The 20,593-nt window shown below is 49.4% G+C and overlaps 8 protein-coding genes across 8 annotated transcripts; 5 read left to right on the top strand and 3 right to left on the bottom strand.

Annotated features, from left to right (window-relative positions):
* Positions 1–454: 454 nt before the first annotated feature.
* On the top strand, positions 455–2,287 carry BGZ61DRAFT_309234 (fungal-specific transcription factor domain-containing protein; the record flags this gene model as incomplete). Its single annotated transcript, XM_046238788.1, has 1 exon — positions 455–2,287. A coding segment is annotated over one exon (1,833 nt), but the record flags the coding sequence as incomplete, so codon positions are not given.
* Positions 2,288–2,953: 666 nt separating this feature from the next.
* On the bottom strand, positions 2,954–4,036 carry BGZ61DRAFT_538968 (thioesterase-like superfamily-domain-containing protein; the record flags this gene model as incomplete). Its single annotated transcript, XM_046254715.1, has 4 exons — positions 2,954–3,004; positions 3,055–3,805; positions 3,856–3,917; positions 3,977–4,036. 4 exons carry the CDS (start codon positions 4,034–4,036, stop codon positions 2,954–2,956), a joined length of 924 nt encoding a protein of 307 aa, XP_046097156.1.
* A 1,220-nt stretch (positions 4,037–5,256) lies between these two features.
* BGZ61DRAFT_367249 (uncharacterized protein) lies at positions 5,257–8,020 on the bottom strand (the record flags this gene model as incomplete). The annotated part of the gene is made up of 4 exons (XM_046241767.1): positions 5,257–6,537; positions 6,590–6,998; positions 7,065–7,840; positions 7,865–8,020. 4 exons carry the CDS (start codon positions 8,018–8,020, stop codon positions 5,257–5,259), a joined length of 2,622 nt encoding a protein of 873 aa, XP_046097155.1.
* Positions 8,021–8,754: 734 nt separating this feature from the next.
* BGZ61DRAFT_366883 (flavin-binding monooxygenase-like family protein) lies at positions 8,755–10,659 on the top strand (the record flags this gene model as incomplete). Its single annotated transcript, XM_046241731.1, has 1 exon — positions 8,755–10,659. One exon carries the CDS (start codon positions 8,755–8,757, stop codon positions 10,657–10,659), a length of 1,905 nt encoding a protein of 634 aa, XP_046097154.1.
* Positions 10,660–11,298: 639 nt separating this feature from the next.
* On the bottom strand, positions 11,299–11,634 carry BGZ61DRAFT_538965 (uncharacterized protein; the record flags this gene model as incomplete). Its single annotated transcript, XM_046254714.1, has 1 exon — positions 11,299–11,634. One exon carries the CDS (start codon positions 11,632–11,634, stop codon positions 11,299–11,301), a length of 336 nt encoding a protein of 111 aa, XP_046097153.1.
* A 636-nt stretch (positions 11,635–12,270) lies between these two features.
* On the top strand, positions 12,271–13,186 carry BGZ61DRAFT_484713 (uncharacterized protein; the record flags this gene model as incomplete). The annotated part of the gene is made up of 3 exons (XM_046249644.1): positions 12,271–12,764; positions 12,833–13,070; positions 13,136–13,186. 3 exons carry the CDS (start codon positions 12,271–12,273, stop codon positions 13,184–13,186), a joined length of 783 nt encoding a protein of 260 aa, XP_046097152.1.
* A 1,341-nt stretch (positions 13,187–14,527) lies between these two features.
* BGZ61DRAFT_462493 (heterokaryon incompatibility protein-domain-containing protein) lies at positions 14,528–16,724 on the top strand. Its single transcript, XM_046247303.1, has one exon. It carries the CDS (start codon positions 14,587–14,589, stop codon positions 16,309–16,311), a length of 1,725 nt encoding a protein of 574 aa, XP_046097151.1. The 5' UTR covers positions 14,528–14,586; the 3' UTR covers positions 16,312–16,724.
* Positions 16,725–17,299: 575 nt separating this feature from the next.
* On the top strand, positions 17,300–20,583 carry BGZ61DRAFT_593247 (uncharacterized protein; the record flags this gene model as incomplete). Its single annotated transcript, XM_046256784.1, has 3 exons — positions 17,300–17,778; positions 17,834–19,848; positions 20,561–20,583. Exons 1-3 carry the CDS (start codon positions 17,339–17,341, stop codon positions 20,581–20,583), a joined length of 2,478 nt encoding a protein of 825 aa, XP_046097150.1. The 5' UTR covers positions 17,300–17,338.
* Between the last annotated feature and the right edge of the window lie 10 nt (positions 20,584–20,593).

The following is a 20,593-nucleotide window of genomic DNA, read 5'->3' as shown; positions in this document are numbered from 1 at the left end:
GCATACTTGAGAGGAAATAAAGTAGAAACAATACTCGGATGAAGATTCTCGTGACTTCTCTTGTACCTCTTGTTCATACTACTTGATACCTGACATAGGCCCTGGCCTCTACCCCGTGGGGAAGCGGGGCTTCACCGACAGCTTCAAAACAGGGATCTGCTACTGTATTCCGGTCGGTGTAAGGGTGGTTCCCCGCTTTCATGTGGCGATGATAAATCCTCGGGTTATATACATTCACCGCGCGGACAGTCAGTAAGCCCGGTTCCCCGCCGCTCCTCTTCCTTCGATTGTGACGGTATCGCAAGGTCTGCTTCCATCCCGAGTGTCTGGTCTTGACGAATCCCCCCCTGCTCTATATCGTGACATGGCGTCTCACTCTTCGGACCCCTCCGTCTTCAGCGGCACTTCTCAGAAGCGGCGAGCGTGTGATGACGGTCGTGGGCGTATCACGACCAGACATCGGTCCACCAGAGCCTGTAACTGCTGTCGCAATCGCAAGGTTCGCTGCGATGTGAGTTGCGATGGCGTCCCCTGCACCAATTGCCGTCTTAACGGCGTCGACTGTATTGTTACCGAGTCAAATAGAGCGAGGAAGGAGGCTTCTCCCACACACCATATACGAGAGATAACCGCGGACGAATCCCTGCTTAGGCAGTTGACCAAGGGTAAGGGTGCGAAGCGGTACAGCGTGAAGTTTGACAAGTCTGAAGCCTTACTGAATGAGCTCGCAGGTCAGCGCCGACACAACCCTCCGGCTGCTGCAAGTGACTGCATCTATGTTGAAGCTCAGGCGCAGCCATCTGATAGGACTCAGTTGCACCCATCCAAGAGGACAGCAGAGACTATCCGGCACTCACCTCACAATGTCGCCAAGAAACCTCAATCTTGCCTTCCGCCGTATATCAGGCGACTCCCAGCACACATCACATCTCAGGACATGGAATACCTCGCCAACAAGGGTGCTCTTACTATACCCGACGATGAACTGCGAAACGAGTTACTACGGACGTACATTACCATCATCTTTCCTTTCCTACCTGCCATGGACTTTATGGCGTTTCTCGAGTCTATTCTTCTTGGCGATGGTGACAACCCAGTCAGTCTCCTACTATTCCAAGCCGTCATGTTTGCGAGCGTGAATCTTGTAGACTTCAAGTTCCTGAAAGCTGGGGGCTTTTCGAGTAGGAAGAAAGCCCGCGAGACCTTCTTTGACCGGGTTCGCCTGCTTTACGGGCTGGACTGTGAGCCCGACCACCTCACGCTGATTGAGTCTTTGCTCTTGATGACTTACTGGCACGACTGTCCCCCCGATGACGAAAGGGACGCGTGGTACTGGATGGGAATCGTTTTGACCCTCGCTCAGGCCATGAACCTTCACCGGGACCCTGAAGCCTTAGATATCCCGGCGCGAGACAAGCACGTAAGACGTCGCGTCTGGTGGGCTTGCTTGATACAGGACCGGCTTCTCGCCCTGGGTATTCGTCGCCCTATCCGAATCCACGATGGGGAGTACGACGTGGCCATGCTCACCTTGAACGACTTTGAGATATACGCTCCTTCGCAACCTCTGGTCGATTTGGTGCGCGACCCTCGCATCACCGGAGCTAACGCAGAGCGTCGTATTGCAATGTGCACCATGTGCATCGAGCTAACAAAGCTGTGCATTTGCGTCGGTCACATCATCTACTCACAATATACGACACTGGGTAGTCACGCAAATTCATCCTTCGAATACCTCCCGCAACCCATCATGCTACCCAAAAAGTCGGGCAATCAAATTTTGGAGCTTGCCCAATGCGAGGCTGAGCTCAACACATGGTGCCAGAATCAAGATCCGCGGTCCATATACGTCTCAGTCCCTCAGGGCGAAAGGGCCCCTCAGATGACCTTGCTGTACCAAGCGCTTCTAAGGATAAGCTACTTGAATGCAGTTGCTGTATTGCATCGACCGCATGCCTTTGGCCTTTCTGGGTCAGTCACTACCAGCAGCAAAGTATCGAGAGCCAAGGTGGCCGAATCTGCCATCTCGGTAACGAAGTTGGCCTTTCATCTCCAGTCTAGCAGCCAGTTGCAATATCTAGCCACCAACAGTATCCCGGCGTTTCTCTCCGCGGCGTTGATACACCTACTGGATGTCCGCTCTCCCAACGAGGAAGTCCGCAATATGAGCATCGGCCGCTTTTTTCAGTGTATGCAGGCGTTGCATGAACTAGAAGACATATATCCTTCTGCATTCTCTGCCATCCACTTTGTCGACTCAGTCATAACGAGTTCTGGTGTCGATATCCCCACGTTCAGCTCCAACTTTTCACTTTCAAAAGCTGGCCAAGTCACCCATGAGTTGTCTGTAGCAATGGGACACAAACAGATCGCAGAAGCATACCCGAGCCCTTTGAGCTTGAGTCAGCAGCATTTGGATGCTCCGGAAGAGGGCCAGACTTCGGCAGAGCCTGATTTGAGACATACTTTCAGCCCGCTACTCAGCACGTTTGATCTCTGGCCCCTTGACCAGGGCACGTTGAGCATCGATCAGCCACGCGAGGACCTAGTTTCCTCATGGGAAGATGTTGATAATATTCCAGCCCTCTTAGATTTCGATATTGACCCTGCCCTTCTTGGAGGCACCGGGGATGACAGAAATGCGATGTTTGACGAGAGGTTCGGTTTCTAGTTGATGAAAGCCAGACCAGATATATCAGTATTGTACGTTGGCCTCAATTTATGCTTGATGCTCGGCCAACGTAGTATACAGCCTCTTTTCAATTGTTCTCGTTTCTTTTTTGTCAATCTTAACCTTTGTTTCAGCTTTCTCCTTTATTTGCGAAAGCCATAGTACAATGAGTATATAAACCTGCGGCTTCTCTACATGTCTATCATTCCAACTCACGCTCGTTCTCGTCAACTCTTCTATCAAGACCCAGGTTCACTGACTTCCCTCCGGGTAATGAGTGGCCTATATTTTCGCCTCCATAACCTTAGTAGTCTTTTTCAGTCGAACACCACCCTAGATTGACGTCAGTGACTCGTTAGGTCCCGCTTTGCACCAGTACCAACCTCTTGTATGCACGTGGCCAACAAAATACCGCCCTTAGAGAAAACCTTGCTCGTCACGAGTCCTCTTTCCTTGCCTGCCCACGGGGAGTTTGTTTCGAGAAGCATCCACTCATCGGCCTTGACTTCAAGTGGTTCATGGAAGAACATGGTGTGGTTGAGCGTAAAGAGCATGCCAAGCTCGGATCCTTCAAACGCTGACACGTTGTCCCCTGGAATAATTGCATCAGGGAACTTCCACAAGTTATTCACGATTGGGACGGCAGGCATAAGGACCCAATCGGAGAGGAAAGCCAGGATCACCTGATGAAGGGCGTGGTTGCTGGCCTCTGCAATATTCTCGGGGGATCTAATCCAAATCCGCATCACTTGGCCGTGTGGCGGACCGTGGGCCTGCTCAATATCGACCGGGAACATCTGCGGAGCTACCATTATTTGTGAATTGGAGAAAGAACGATCTTCTGGTGGAGGATGCAGCCCTTCAGACATCGGGGGTCCATGTTGTACGGGTCGTCGACTGTCCTGGGTGCCGTCGCGAGCGAATGATACCGTGCTAGAGCAGATGGGATTTCCGCCCTGGCTGGCTATGACATTTCGGGTGATGAAAGACTTGCCGTCACGCACGCGCTGCATGGAGAATTCGACGGGCTCCTTGCTGTCTCCCACTTCCAAGAAGTAGCAATGCGTGGCATGAATGGAAAAGCCATCGCTGATCGTGTGTTGGGCAGCACGAATACAGAGCCCAGCAATGACCCTAGACTCAATAAATCCGACAATCCACTGGCGAGGAAGGAGTCTACTTACCCACCATAGATCCCTCTGCCTCCTGGAGGATGCCAAAGTTGTTCGCCGCTGGTGAATAGGTCCTACAGAATGTGTTTAGCCAAGACAGTGCGTGTATTGTTTCGGCTGTTGTTGGCCTCACCGGCTCAATCTTTTTCAAATGCAACATCTCCTCCAAATGCGACACCGATGAGCCTGCCATTTTATAATTCATATAACTCGATAACTGGAGGGAGAGGCCAATTAAGTCTGGTCAGCTTTCTGAAATACACCGAGATGTTCTCAAATGATCAGTTGATGGTCGTGGTTTTCCTTTTCCGTGCATGCTCATGCCTCGGCAACTGTGGGGCAATCCCCTCATCTCTATCGGCTGAAGATGATGCATATTTCGCCGTTTGAGAACAGTAGTAATTATGCAGCCAAGCAATATCTTCCCACGTTCGTTATTTATGTGATACTTTTTACCTGGGCTTTTTGTTGTTCAAGTCCCAAGTAAATAGTAGACATTGGGAACCTCGTTTAAGGGATGGTAGCTGACCTTGCCGATAGCCCTACCCTATAGGAGCCTTTTCCTTTTCGTCGCCTCCAAAAGCTTTTGCGAATTGCGAAAAACTAGCCAAATGAAATCAGAATAACACGTCATAGGTCAGTGACTTCCATGTAAATGAGTACGGTCACCTTTTTGAATACTCATCTTGAGACGGAGACAATGTCCCTGAGCGGGAAAACATACAAGCCCGAGTTTTGGCAAGCAAAGCACTGAGATAGAAAGCATAGAAGGGGAAACCACTGAGGGGGAAGAGATTTCTGTAACAGAGGTCTCATGACTAGAACAAGCATGCAAAACGAGCCGGAGAGTCGAGGCCCAACGTACCTCCTTCGGATCCTCATTGGAAGAGTTGGATGAGGCGATGCAGCACGGGCAAGAGTAGAAAGGCGCCGCCGGCTTCATCTTTACCTATAACTTACTTGAGAAATGGAACCTTCATTAGCCATCAGCCTCTTAGCCTTCCAACTTCAAGTACTTACTCGGTACTCCTTGGGAGCACTCTGCAATCACATCGGTTCCGAGGCCTACAGTTGCGCGCCCCGGGCAACACTTATTGATCGGGCGACTTTCTCACCAATCTCACTTACCCCACTCAACTTTGCTGTCGACAAAAGCAAGCCAAAACAATGGTAGCACGGCATGGAAGTGTATCGCTTCACTAGCTTTCGGATCAAGGTACATCGTGATCTGCCACCTGGACTCAAAGCACTTTCACCTTCATCCAATATTCATGAACTTCTGTGACTGGGACAAATTAGACTGCTTCTGAGGAATCTTTATATGTAGGATATGATCCATCGGATAGGCGAAGTAAGCACGGTGCCTCACCTTCTGTTGGTTTTATTCTTTTCTATCTAATATGGTTCTTAGGTTTAAAGATGAGATGCGGGAGTTCCCAATAACTCAGCGCCGCCATGAGAGATGCACAGCTTCCCACTCTCCTTGGCCCGTGTCTGGAAAGAGACAGTATTGCCAGCCTTCCACATCTCCGTCACTAATGTTTCGCCAGGTGTGACCGTGCCCACAAAGCGAGCTTTGATGTTCTTAATGGGACCGAGCTCGCCCACGACATGTTTCGTAGCAATTCCGAAACTACAGAGACCATGCAGAATCGGGCTTTTGAACCCGCCAGCGGTGCTTGCAGCCGGGTCGATATGTAGGGGGTTTCTGTCACCATTCAATCGGTAAAGAATGGCTTGATCTGGCGAAGTCGTTTGATCAACAGTCAGATCCGGCCTACCGCTAGGAGCAGTAGATATGGTGGCGGAAACGATGTCAGTTCTCTTGGTTGGGCCGCCGAATCCGCCAGATCCTCGCAAGAAAAGAGACAGCTCGTTGTAAAAAACTTCCTCTCCAGTTACAGCATCCTTAGTCGTGGTACCAATTATCGCAACACTTGCTTTGCCCTTATCCAGAATCTCGATCAGCCGGGGATACGAAACCAATGTTGCGGATGTTGGAATTGGATGCTTGCGAATCTCAAGAAAGTGCTCGCCATGTAAAAGCATCTTGAAGTTGAAATTCGGAACGAGCTGCTCCAGGTTAAATGGCCGAGCAGCAGTAGTCCCTGGAATAACACCGAAGCTAGGCAAGACATGGAAGTCTGTTGCGTTTTCGTACACCAACGGAAGATGATTTCTGTCGGCACCAAGCGAAATGTTGTACAGGATGGCGTCTCGGTCTGTATACGAAAATATCGTCCCATCCGCCTTGGCCTTCTTGGCTTTCTCGATAACGCCCCTGTAATAATCCGCTGCCAGTGGCTGAGGCTGACTGGTGTTTCCAAGTCCAGGGTGGTGTGCGCTTCCGTCGGTGAAGTCGGTCACGGCATTCCAAGAACTGAGAATCTGTTCTGGAGTAGGTACAGCTTCGGGTTTGAACCTGTAGCCACCCGATCGTTGCCATCTCGTCTGACCCTGCCATCCGCATCCAACCTCAAAGATTTGGCCGGTAACTCCGTTGGGGATCTTGTCTGAGCAGAGCAGCAGAACTAGAGGCGCTACGAAATCCGGCTTCCGTGCCTTAACCAGTTCTTCGCTCAGAACAGTCCGTGTAAGCTGCGTACCTGCGGATGGTCCGATGCTGTTGATAGTAATATTGTGCTCCTGGCCTTCGATTGCTAGGGATGCAGCCAGCCCGAGCATGGCTGTTTTCTGCATCAAATATCAGCCTCAAGCCCATTAATTTCCATTGACAAGGGCTTACCGCTGCAGCATAATTCGTCTGACCATAGTTGCCGTAAATACCACTAGTACTAGAGGTATTCACGATGCGGCCGTACTTCTGCTTGATCATATACGGATATGCAGCTCGAGTGCACTTGTAGGTTCCACGGAGATGAACACGCATAATGTCATTCCATAACTTATCGTTCATGTTCTGAAACGACTTGTCTCGGAGAATCCCCGCGTTATTGATCAAGATGTCGACTCTGCCAAAGTTGTCGATGGCCGTCTTAATCACAGCATCTCCATCTTCAACTGAAGACGTATTTGCTACCGCAGTTCCACCAAAGGCCTGGATCTCTTCGACAACTGCATGTGGGTCCGAAAGGTCGTTGACGACGACGGCTGCGCCACGCTTGGCTAACTGGATGCAATAGGCTCGACCCAGACTATGAGACATTCATTTAGCAGTTGAGAATATTGGGGAGACATGAACCGGACTCCGGAAGACTTACCCAGCACCTCCGCCGGTGACTACAGCCACTTTGCCGACGAATCGAATGTCCGGTCCAGCGCGATTACTTTTCATCTGTTGCGATACTTTCAGGTGTTTCATCATGTCTGCCGTCATATTGGGATACTCGGATTGCGAAAAGTCGTTGATATCAGTCCACCTCTCCAGAATCGCTCCCGGAGTCATGGAGTCGTCACACTTGAGAACAGCTCCATGTGCTCTCTCCCACCGCACCTTTGAGATATGGCCAGCATCAACTTCAAAGACGGAGCCATTTTCAACATTGTTTTTCTGGTGCACCAACAAAGACACGAGAGGTATTGTTGCATCAGGCAGCTGATCCGTGGCTATAATTGGAGCGATAATGTTTGTCAAGATATTGTACTTCGCACCCTCTTTGGCCAAGGTCTTTCCAAAGCCGACCATGGCGGCCTTAGCTGCGGAGGTATTGGTTTCACCCAGGCTGCCATAGAGCCCAGACGCAGAACTGGTCAGGATAATTCGACCAGACTTCTGAGAACGGAAATGCAGCCAGGCAGCCTGTGTGGTCTTGTATGCTCCTCTGACGACTGCATTATTGACGAGGTCCCAGTCTAGGTCCGAAAGATTCTCAAACGCAGCATCTAGAGCCAGGTCTGCATGATTGATGAGGATATCAATGCGGCCAAAGGCAGAGATGGCGGATTGGATGATGTTGGCTCCATCCTCTAGACTGTCGTAGTTGGCTACTGCTTTGCCGCCGGTCTCAATGATTTGTTTCACTACTGTATTCGCAGCCTAATTTTCTGTCAGCATAGTCACTGTATTTGGCAGACCCTGACGGCAACTCACTGTGGCCGCGTCGTTGACGACGATGCTTGCACCCCTAGAGGCAAGAAGCTTGGCGTACCCGATTCCGAGGCCGGTTCCTCCGCCTGTAATAACGGCAACCTGGCCATCAAAGCGTAGCTCCGACATGTTCGACTGAATGGACAGAATTTCAAAGCAACGTGACTACTAAATAAGTGGTGTATGCATGCAAAATAGTTCATTAAAAGCCCGGGAAGGCTTTGCGTAGCAGTTTTGCTGCACTAAGTAAGGCAAAATAAGTGCGATGGAAATCTTGTGATGCCGCTCGCCGGGCTGACCGAGGGAGCCTCGGTATTTAGCCCGCCGCCCAGATTCCTTAGCACAGAGATGCATTCTGAAAATCGGCGTCGCTTGATTTCTATGGCCCGAGGTGATCCATCGGGCCGGGTCTCGGAGATTCTTAAAAATTGGATCTCTGACTATTATCATTGACTACGAGCTCATTTTTGATAATGGTATTGGAAATTCAGCACTTCCCATAATATCGCATAGGATAGCAAAGTCTCGGAGTCATCTTATTACTCGGTGTGTCCAGCTGCTAGTAGGCAAGATGGACAAACGCCTGAACCCGAAACGCATGATACGATTATTACTGTCACCGAGGGAGTCGGGCCAGTGCCCTCGGATATGGAACCGACTGGTATTACGAAGAAAATCGTTATAGGACAAGTCACTTTATTTTATGCAGATGAAGACCTTGGTAGCTCAGACTCGACATATGTCAGAGAGTTATATATGCCTTCATAATGACTTCCCTTCTTAATTTTGTGTTCGACAAACAACTACCCATCTAATGCGCAATAATGCAGAACTCCACTCAGCCAACACCCAACTCACCCAAGATGGCCAGCGAGATTGAGGCCAAATATCAAGCCGAACGGGCGAAACGCCTACGCTCTGAGGGCATGTCCCAGTTCACCGATCTCTTTTCAATCGATAAATACACCAAATTCATCGCGGATCCATGGGAGGAAGAGTCAGCTACCCAGTACAAATCTGCCCCTACCCCCGAGAGGACCGAGGTCTTGATCATCGGCGCAGGATTTGGCGGCTTACTTTACGCGGCCCGCTTGATAGACTCCGGGTTCGCCCCAGAAGATATCCATTTGGTGGACAATGCTGGCGGATTTGGCGGCACATGGTACTGGAACCGATATCCCGGCCTCATGTGCGATATTGAAAGCTACATCTATATGCCACTCCTGGAAGAGATGGGTTATATGCCGACACAAAAGTATGTCTCTGGGAACGAGCTTCGAGCTTATTCTAAGCAAGTTGCTGAAAAATGGAACATCGCCGATAAAGCATCGTTTCATTGCAAAGTTCAGAAACTTGTTTGGGATGACAAGAAGAAAGAATGGATGGTAAATATGACACGGCAAAGGCGCGGGAAAGATATTTCTCGCTTCACTATGCGCGCCCGCTTTGTTATGATGGCGGTCGGAATCATGGTCATTCCGCAAATTGCGAAAATTAAGGGACTAGAAAAATTCACCGGGGAAACATTTCACACGGCTCGCTGGGACTATAATTGCACAGGCGGCTCTTCTGCTGATCCTGCCCTCACGAAGCTGCGAGGCAAGAGAGTTGGTATTATTGGCACGGGAGCCACGGCAATTCAAGTTGTACCAGCTGTCTCTTCTTGGGCCAAGGAGCTATACGTCTTCCAACGAACGCCATCGAGCGTTGACGTTCGAGGCAACTGCGACACTGATAAGGAGTGGTGGGATCGCGAGATCCGGGGGAGGAGTGGCTGGCAGCAAGAAAGAAGGGAAAACTTCAATGCATTCATCACCAACTTGGCAAACAAGCCGGAAAGAGATATGGTCTCCGATGGCTGGACAGGCATGCCGGCTTACAGCGCTTTAGTCGGGACGGAGGACGAGATTCGGCCCGAGGACATGGAGAAATATGCCCGGTCCCTCCATACGCTCGACTTGCCACGTCAAGAGAAGATTCGTGCGAGAGTTGACCAGCTTATCACCGACAAAGAGACTGCCCAGAATCTCAAGGCCTGGTACCCAAGCTGGTGCAAGAGGGCCTGCTTTCACGATGAGTATCTCCAGGCCTTTAATAAGGAAAATGTGACGCTCGTGGACACAAACGGCCGTGGGGTCGAGCTTATCAATGAAAGGGGAATCATCTTCAACGATAAAGAGTATCCCTTGGATGTCTTGATTCTTGGTACTGGCTATCGGAGCCCATTCCTCTTTAGTCCAGGCGGCCGCGTCGATATTGACGTTCGGGGCCGTGGTGACTGCTCGCTGGATGCAAAGTGGAAAGACAAACTCGCAACTCTACACGGGATTATGAGCCACGATTTCCCCAACCTGTTCTGGCCCGGATTTTCTCAGGCTTCTGGCTCGCCCAACTTTGTATACTGTATTGATATGTCAGTAAAGCATGCAGTCGACATCCTGGCCGAAGCCAGGAAGAGAGTGAAGCCAGGACCACAGCCTTCCTCAGGTTACAAGTATAACGTGGTCGTGGAGCCAACTATTGAAGCCGAGGAGGAGTGGTCCGCCAGGGTAGTCTCCCAGGCTGGCGTTTTTGCGGCCACTGCAGGCTGTACGCCTAGTTATATCAACGCGGAGGGAGAGATGGACCGGTCTGTGCCAGTAGAAGAGCTCAAAAGGCGAGCAAGGGGAGCCATGTGGGGGAAAGGAATTTTTGATTTCGAGAGGGTGATTACGGAGTGGAAAACAACTGGAGGTTTCCAGGGTGTGGATTTTATGGCTGTGGAGTAACCCACCCAAGTTTCTTTGTCAATACGGAGCAGTTGTGAAGCAGATCGATTTTCAGCCTTTAGTTTGTATTGTCATGAAATCGTATTTCGGTGCATGCTTTGAACAACAAAGAAGCTCATCGGTAGTAAGCCCAATACCAGGGAGGCTACTGAATTGCCTGAAATAGGAGCTTGTGATACCTTAGAAAAACGATGACGAAAAAGATTTTCCCCACACACGGAAGTGAGATGTCCATCACAAGTGGTGGATGTAACATTCCCCAGCTCCAAGCCCGTCACTCCACACAACCTGAAACCATGCAACGCGGAGAACCTAGGAGTGTGCGCCGCATTTTATTCCCTTTCCGTAGTGCCAGGCCTCCGAGGCTGGACCCCGAGGCCCGAACATCCCTGCAAAGAAGGACTTCCGGTATCGCCAAATATAGCAATCCACATTCTACTTGGTCATGCGCAGTTCAGTACACCTCGCTGAGGCAAATAATAGGGGTGTAGAAATTGTTTGAGGAGTCCACTCACGAGTTAGATACTGCTCTGGATTTGTGTTAAAGTGAAGCGTAGAATTGAGACACACCTAGTCTATCCAGCGACCTATCTAGTGGAAGGGGTGCACATATGTGATGTAGGACTTATGCCTCGGCCCCTATTTAGGAATTCTGATACCCGTCTTCCAAGGAAAGATCTGTGCTTTCTTGCTGTCCCATATTCCTGCTCTGGTGTAAATATCCTCTTCCAGAATCTTTCGCGCCTCATCCTCCGTTTCTGTAATCACCGTGAACATCGTCACAGTCATGTCCTTGTTGTCGCCATCAACGGTTGGCTTAGATAGGATACCGCCGGCAAAGGTGATGATGCCCTCTTTTATATTGGGCATTGCCTCTTCGATATGTTGTTGTCGAAGGGCAAGACGTTTCTCAAGGGTTCCAGGCTCGATTGGTACTTGTATGAGCCACTCTCTGACCGGCAACGATGAAGACATGGTGAATGTAGCAGTAATGCTGTGTTGCGGGCTACGGGTAGGCTGTGAAGTAAGAATATACGGATGATGATCAAATAAATCCTTCTCCAATTAGAAATAAACATCATATTCAAGATTTCAGAACCTTAGCTGACATGAAATCTGCTCAGATAGCTACCAAGTGTCGGATACCTCGGTACCTCGGTATCTCGGACCTGGGTTATTCTTCTGGCTTGACTACAGAATAGCCGGTACGTGGGTATTCGGGGTAATGGATGAGGTGCTAAATGGAGACCGAAGGTCTAGGCGGGTCTCGGCCTACAGAGTAGCTACAATTGAGAGGAAGATTTTGGATTCTTATTTTACTTTCCAAAGCAGAACAAATTGTACATGAGCAACATAGGCTCTGGTATAGGCACAATACAATGCTGATCGTATTAATCGTTCCTGCACCAGAGGAATCTTTTTTGTGACTTAATAATATATTGATATCAGCGTACCTCGGTTGAGTTTAAAGGCACCGCCGAAATGTGGTCACTATATCTCTACCCGCCAGACCCTCGTAGTTTCATCAAGCACATCTCTGTCACATCCTCTCCCAGACCGTACAACCTTCTTCAAGCCACCAATAACTTTATACGCCCATAAAAAGCCGTCATGAAATTCGGACTCGAAAATAAAATCGTTCTCGTCTCTGGCGGCTCTAGTGGAATTGGAAAGGCCATCGCCATTGACTTCATGAAGGAAGGCGCCTCCGTAATGATTACGGCCCGTCGCGTTGGTCCCCTCCAAGATACCGTCCATGAACTCCAATCTCTGAATAGTGGAAGAGTCAGCTACGTCTCGGCAGACATGACCCTGGAGGCCGACGTTAACGCAGCCGTGGCCAAGACGGAGGGGGTCTTTGGGACGGTACCAGATGTCGTCGTTTGTAATGTGAGGTCATTGATCAGGTTTAGTTTCGACGATGCCAGTGTGGAGGATTTCAAGACAAGCTCGGATCAATGTGTCCTGAGCGTCGTTCATCTAGCCAAGGCTGTCCTGCCTACTTGGAAGGAGAAGAGATGGGGGAGGTTTATTAACTTGGGCAGTGTTTGCACCTTGGAGCCGCACAGATGGCATCACATTATCTTAGGAAATACGTTCCGGCTGTGAGTCATTCTATCCGATTCAATGTGTTAAATCTGTTGGGTCAGGATAAGCTGACATCGCAGTCCAGGGCTGCTGTCGGCCTCATGCGATCCCTCTCAAATGAGTTCTCGTCCTTCAATATCACCTTCAACACTATTGCAATCGGTCTTATTGACACCGAGGTGAGCGAGAAGATTGCTATTCAGGGTGATAAGCTCGCACGGATTCAACCAGAGCCGCAACCCGCAATCTCAATAAAACGCCCGGGGAGACCAGACGAGGTGGCGGCTCAGGTCGTCTTTCTGGCCTCTGACCGGGCCAGTTATGTAAGTAAAATGTGCCGTGGTTATCACTGGAAACCCCACTGACTGAAGTCTTCACTTGTGCTTAGATCACTGGTCAAAATATTGTGGTAGATGGAGGGTGGACTCGTTGTATTTGAGAGGACTAATCTAACTTCTGTCTGCTCCTTCAAGGTGAGCAAGTTGCCGCAGAAGGTCAAAAAAACACAGTTTTATCCACAATTCAAGCATTTGTTACCCAATGCTACCACAATGACCAAATATGTATTTGAGAGGACAGTAATAGGCTAGGCACAATCTAGTTTCCATCTTTTCGACAGACACTGTTCAATTCCCCTATCCATCCTTATGCATCTATCTCATCGCAGACAATTGTCATATCTGCCCGATTTCCAACCCAGCCACACCGTTGCTTCCGACATAAATCATCAGGTTTTTAAGGCAAGGTTTTGACCCGTATCTGTCAAAATGCCTTCAGGCTACAAGTAAAATTGCACATGATCGATATATTTATCCAGGCTAATATTGAGGAGTGTGACAGTAGGTATATATCCTTCAGCCTAAGGTAAAAGAGACTATCGATAGTCAATACCGGTATGCTGCTAGCCTTCGGTATTTAGTATGAAGTGCAAGAGATCACGTACCAGAGGTCCGCATTTCAGAATGTAACACACAGAGCGGTAAGTAGATTCGAGGGTCGGATCCCCACACTGTCCCGCACATTCGAAGCAGTAGTTGGTTGAGCCCTCCGGTTCAGACCTGGCAGATTCGGCTCTATAAGTCGGGCTGGCTGCCGTAAGTCCCGCCAGGGCAGCAATCAGAATAGTTGCAGACTTCATAATGATGACTATTTTAAAAGATCAAGATTGAGGGTTTGTAGATTGTTCAGATAATTGAAAGATGAGGTTGTTGGATTTGCATATTCCCCTTTGAGCGAGGAGAATGAGCGTTTCTTATATTTCCCAACTTTAGACCAAACACCCGGTCATGTCCACGATCCGATGCCGGACCGAACACAGGTGTCTTATGCTCTAATGTCTGACAGGTCGCTCTGATAATAGGGAACGCTTCAGCTCCCCTTGCAATCTTTCGGCTCCCCGTGTAACTGACTGGCTACAGGCTGGAGCTGAAGTGTGCCCGTAATAATATAATCATGTCACGTGCGCTTTCCCAATTCGAGTGTCAAATGCTGCGTGAACTGCGACAGTCTCTCACTGAAACTACTAGTGGAAAGACAAGTCGGTATGATGGATGATGGATAGGTGTCTCCATGGTGTTGAGACCCTGCCTGAGGTGTGAGTCGTAAGTCTAGGGTAAGATTTGAATCCTTGGGCTTCTGGTCCCCATGTGGTTTATTAGCTGTTGCGGAGCGATATTGGTCCGTTCCGTTGTCGGCCTGGTGGTAAGCATGTAGAGATGCTGCGCCACCAATTCTACCTATGTAAATCAGGCAACAGCACTTTTCTTTCTTGTCTTTCCTCTGATATCGATCAAAACTTTTGCATTTCTTGTGGCTATAAAGCGCCAACTCGAACAAACTATGAATCTCGGCCACATTGGAGATGACGAGATCAGGATCGTTGAACTTCACCCTGCAAACCAAGGCTCCGCACTCAGATGGGAAACACGCGTTGTCTCACTCGCAAGCAGCCCGGAATTCGAAGCTCTGTCGTACGTCTGGGGCAGCCCTTTGGATGTGGTTGAGGTGCCCGGAAGCTCGATAAAGATCACCAAGAGCCTGTATGCAGCCCTCCACCGCCTACGACTTGAGGACGAAACCAGGCTGCTATGGGTGGATCAAATGTGCATTAATCAGAACGACATCAAGGAGAAGGCATCTCAAGTCCAGCTTATGCGGGCCATCTACTCCAAATGCACGCGATGTTTGATCTGGATGGGCCAGGCTGACGTTTCCTGCCCATTATCTGATGCCGCCAAGGCCGTCAGCTTCCTCGAGTACCTGGCTGCTTTGAACAACGCAGACGACCAGTCCAGCGTCCCGGTTCCGGCATTTGTTACGTCAGAACATGAGTTTCTAGCCGCGTTGAAGGCATTGCGAACCATTTCAGTTCAGGAAGGACCCTGGTGGAGGAGAGTGTGGACGGTACAAGAGGCGATAATTCCGCGAGATCTGCTTTTCCTTTGGGGCCCATTCACCTTACCGTGGCAAACGATGATTGAGGCTGCCTGGGGATTCATAAACTTTTATGGCGATGTCCGTGACGTCGGCGAGACGGGTGACATGGGACACCTGTCTGCGCAGCTTATATGGCTCAACGGTTCCAAGGACGATGGAGATCCGCCAATTGGTATAACAATGCACTGGCGATTCAGAAAGGCGACAGACCCTTTGGACAACGTGTACGCATTGAATGGCTTGTTTTCCCCTGGCGAAATGCCAAGAGTCAGCAATTGCGACTACAGCCTTAGTCCCGCTCGGGTCTTTACCGATTTTACGCTTGATTTGATGACCATCTACGGCTTATTGCCTCCCACCTTCGATACCTATTTGGAGGATGACATAGCCACCGCAGGACTTCCACGATGGGCACTCGACATGAAATCCTGGCCTAAATATCGCACCAACGAATGGAATCGATACAGTGGCTATGACATTTACCAAGCGAATAAGGGTCTGCCTGAGGCTGACTTCTCGTACAACGCTGAGGGCACATTGGATCTTGACGGTAATTTCATCGATACCATCAAAGCCATTGGCGATGGCCATTATGTCGAGGAGTGGGTTGACGAACCCACCGTCCCATTATTACCAACTATAAGAAGCTGGTGGGACCTTTATGTATCCGAATACATAAATAAGCTAAGCTCCACAACTGAGCCTGATCACTCGACGGCGCTGAGACTCTTCCATCGGTTATTGATTGGGGACGTGGTGAGCACTAGTGATTGGGACATTGAGCGGTTAGCCACTGACGAAGACGTGGATTTGGTCTCGGAATTCCTAGAATCGGGAGAAGAGGATCGTCGACCACACGCTACGGATGGCATGGCTCGAAATCAAAGGTTTTTCTTCACCCGAAGCGGGTTGATGGGATTAGGACGATTGGACACCAAACCTGGAGATGAGGTTTGGGTATTCAACCAGGGAAGAACGCCGTTCGTTCTGAGACCTAGAGCACATCGTCCTGGCGATTCGCCTTCTTTCGACTTTGTGGGGGTGTGCTACGTACAAGGGATTATGCAGGGAGAGCTTGTGAATGGGGGCGGAAGCAGGCCAGTCCAACAAAGAGTTCGACTACATTAATCGAGGTTGAATATGAGGGTTAACGAATGCTGCGATGGCTGCTCGGAATTCGGTCTACCCAGAGTCGGGGAAGTAGGCTCGGGTGCCCTGAAACGAAGGTGATATCATTCTGTGGTTTTAATGCCGGTTGTACTCTGCCCTTGCGAATCCATTTGGCATAGATATTGAGGTTTCCTTCTCCAACACCACATATGTCGCAGCAGCTGGCAGCTCGACGGAGATGGTAGGTCTACGATCCGAGATGAAGCCCCTACATGGTGCCTCGTGCCCTGGGCCGCCGACTACCTGCGCCTTTCTACGCATTGTCTCATACTTCATGCTAAATTCGTTCGACATATCTCCACAAGCGACGTTCCACACCAACTGTTTGTCTATCATCCTTAGCTGACTTAGTTCTGCCGTTTATATTGCGTTACATCTTACTGTTAGTGTTTTCCTTTCACCATTTGTCCACGTCTCGTCCTTTGTATTCGCCTCTGCTTTACTTACTCTGCCGACCGTAAAGCAACACTATAGACCTCTGAATATAGCTCTAGAAGTAGTCTAAATATTGGAGTTCACCAGAAAGAAGTCAGTTGGTAGAAGTTGTCACTCACTGGATTAGAACCTGTGAGGAGCGAGAATCATTGTTGACGACACTAAACCAATCATGTCTACCGTTAGGGATACTCTCGACATAGAGCTATAACAACAAGCCCGTAATTGTAAAAACAATACGTTTTCACTGCCTCAACACTAACCAGATTTGGTACCGCCTGCACACACCGCATGCGCCTAGGCATTTTCGCTCCAAAAATCTAACATCTGATGCGGTGAGTGATTACGTAGAGTGAAGACGTGGCCCAATAGGCCGCGACTGCGACTTGTGTGGCGTTTCGCCAGCCTCATTCCCTGCAGCCCAACTTTCCATCCTAACAGACAACAAACCGCTCATCTCCTTGGGAATGAAATCTGTACTCTTCATCATCATCTCAACCCAAATTCATCCATCCCACGCCCAACAGAGCATTGTTCTTCAACCACCAATATGGCTGAAGTCGTTGCTGCGCTTAGTCTAGCAGCGAACATCCCGCAAGTACTCGACTTCGGCGAACAGTTCGCGATCGCGGGCTGTGCAATTTATCAAGCTAGACCTAGGAGCGTCGAAGTGCTCTCCGACCTCCAGAGCTCCTCGAGTCGCTTTCGCTCCGTCCTTACGGAGCTTCAAAAAGGAGCCGCTCGGGCTCCCACTTCTAACGTGACAAATGGCGACGATGGTATTCTAGTGCTGGCCAGCAAGTGCTCAGGCGTTCTGAAGCAGATGCTAGAGTCTATTGCAAGCCCTGGTTCGCTCGAGAAGGGTCGAAAGCGTGATGCAGCGAAGGTGGCATTCAAGCTCGTGTGGAAGAAAGGCGATATCGAATCTCTCCAGAAACGCCTTGACCAATTTCGAGACGAGCTCACCCTCCATCTCGTTGTATCGCTCCGGTAAGTCTTGAACTGTCTTAATGGGCGCATACATAATACTCACTGCTCGTTCAAGGACCACCGCAAGGCTAAGCCTGGAGAAACAAGATGAAATTTTGACAGAGCTGCGCATCATGGCTGCACATGGGGCAGGCGACCCGTTACAACAGATTTCGAGGGGGCTTGGTTCAGAAGTGGCCGATTTTATTACTCAGAAGCTTGAGGAATCTGGAAAGGAAAAGCACGACCTCGTCAAAAACCTCATTCGCGGTTCATATAACAAGGCGGAATCATCCGACAACACAGTGCCACCAAGCATACATATTTCTCCGGAACGGAAGAAATATCTAGAGATTCAGTTTCTAAGCCAAATCCACTACCAGGGGATGAAGGACAGAGAGTATGGCATTCCCGAGGCTCATGAGGATACTTTCAAGTGGGTTTTCAATGACAGCGAGGATGAGTCCGCCGACTGGTCCAACTTGAGACAATGGCTTGAGTCAGATGAACAGATATACTGGATCACCGGAAAAGCCGGATCTGGAAAGTCCACATTGATGAGGTTCCTCTCTCAGCCTACTCAAGCGACAACGGCATCTGAGACATCTAAGAATCGATGTTGGCAGCATTTGCAGAAGTGGACTGGCGGTGAAACGCCTCTCATAATGGCGTCATTCTACTTTTGGGCTGCAGGAGCATCGGAGATTCAGACATCACAGTCTGGCTTATTCCGAAGCCTCCTATATCAACTTCTACAGGCATGCCCCCAGTTCATTGCCTCAGTCTCTCCAACAAGGTGGGAATCAGTGTCTTTGTTCAACGAGGACATGAGGAATATCTCGGAAGAGGAACTCCGCGAGATGTTGTACCGGGCTGTTGGGCTCATAACGGCAACCAGCAAGGTCGCGCTGTTCGTGGACGGACTGGACGAATTCGACGGGAAGCCTGAGATTTTGATCGTTCTTCTTCGCAGACTCACTTCCAGCTATCCCATTAAGGTTTGCCTGGCCAGTCGCCCTTGGACCGAGTTCGAGGACGAATTCAAAAGTAAGCCAAACTTGAAGCTTGAAAACCTCACTCGATCGGATATTCGAAACTACGTCACAGCCGAGTTCCAGGAGAATGAAAACTTCAGACAGCTTCAGCAGAGAAACCTGAGTACCGCCGATCACTTCATCGAATCCATCGTCAAGAAGGCCTGTGGTGTGTTTTTGTGGGTTAGACTCGTTGTTGCCTCACTGCTTGCTGGTCTTGGCCACGGTGATCGCATTGAAGACCTCGAAAAGCGCCTGGCGGCTCTCCCTCCAGAGCTAGAAGAACTCTACGGATTAATGCTGGACCAGATTGATGGTTTCTATCAAGAGCACGCCTCGCAATATTTTCAACTTATGGCATCGTGCATCGAGCAGCCTTCGCTTCTCCTGTTCTCATTTGCAGATGAATCATCGTTCACCGACTACGCACTACACCTTCAGCCCGACGACCTATCGGAAAGAGGAATATCGAACCGTCTAGATGATATGCGGAGACGGCTGAAAAGTCGATGTAAAGGACTACTTGAAGTCAACCACAGCGAGGAAGAGCCGGACTCCTTTGAGAGCTACGTTTCAAACCACACCGTTCAGTATTTACATAAAACTGTAATGGAGTATGTCCGGAGCCCCAAAGTTCAATTGAAGCTTGAGGGTTATTTAACGAAACCTTATGACGCTACAGTCAGGCTTCTCGCAGCAAATGTGGCGTTGGGCAAGGTAGCTATGTGGTATGAACGCTACGGTCCCGAACGAGTCGATCCGACTCGCCTCTCATATTCCCCGCCCCATATCAACATTTACATGGCCTACGCATCTAAATGTCACCCACACCAGAGCGAGAATGTAATCCGACTTCTGGATGGGCTTCGTGACTTTACCCAATCTTCTGGCTTTCAGCTACTCTTTGAACCTCCTGAACAAACCGACTTCATTTCCCTCGCGAGGCTCAAAAGGGACAAATTCGACGATTACTTCCTCTGCGTTGCCACTAGCCTACATGTTGTGGAATATATCAAGGCCAAAGCCGACTGGGGCTGCTGCATCACCTTCCCCACGGGTTTGTCATCGCGTCGCGGGATCTTACAGTCCTGGAAAAGAAGGGTTCAGGGGTATCTCAAAAGCCCAAACGTTTCTCTGCTTTCAATCCTCCGGATAGAATATCCTCTCGGCGCCTCTATGATTCGGGTACTGTTGTTGAAAGGGGCAGATATAAACAGTCGCCAGCACCTTGGATCTAACGTCCATTACCAAACTCCTTGGCAAATGATTCTTGCACAAGCCATTTTTTTATTTTCTTCAACCTCGAGGCTTGATGAGAAACAAAGACTAAATGTCTCGGACTGCATGAGGCTGTTGGTTGACCACGGTGCAGATATTAGTCGGAGCAGCGTTGGCCAGGCCTGCAAACTTATAACACGAGATATTGGTGATCCATGGGTCAATCGGATCAAGGAAGAAGTATATGAGGGCTTAAAGCGTCTATCAGAGAATAAGGAATCTCATTTTTGGATTAATCACCAGAACAGAGTTCTTGGAAGATTGCATCACTTTTTTTGGCAAACGCGAAGCCACTAGTAGTAACGGGGGAGAATATATGCTCTAGTTTTGATGGTAATGAAATGGTGAAAGGACCGAGTGCTATCTCTTCTATTTTTCTCATTAGTCTACGGCTTAATGACATTATATCAACATTGAATCTTGCATCTGTATTGGCTGGAACCGTGATTGAAGTGATAGTTTTTTAACATCCTTACTGATATCCTTTTTAGGCACCGAACTAATGCTATACTGACGGGTAAGAA

Source organism: Ilyonectria robusta (assembly GCF_021365365.1).
Source record: "Ilyonectria robusta strain PMI_751 chromosome Unknown BGZ61scaffold_31, whole genome shotgun sequence".
NCBI classification, from domain to species: Eukaryota; Fungi; Ascomycota; class Sordariomycetes; order Hypocreales; family Nectriaceae; genus Ilyonectria; species Ilyonectria robusta.
The sequence above is the reverse complement of the archived record's forward strand: the minus strand, read 5'-3'. Positions and strand labels throughout refer to the sequence as shown.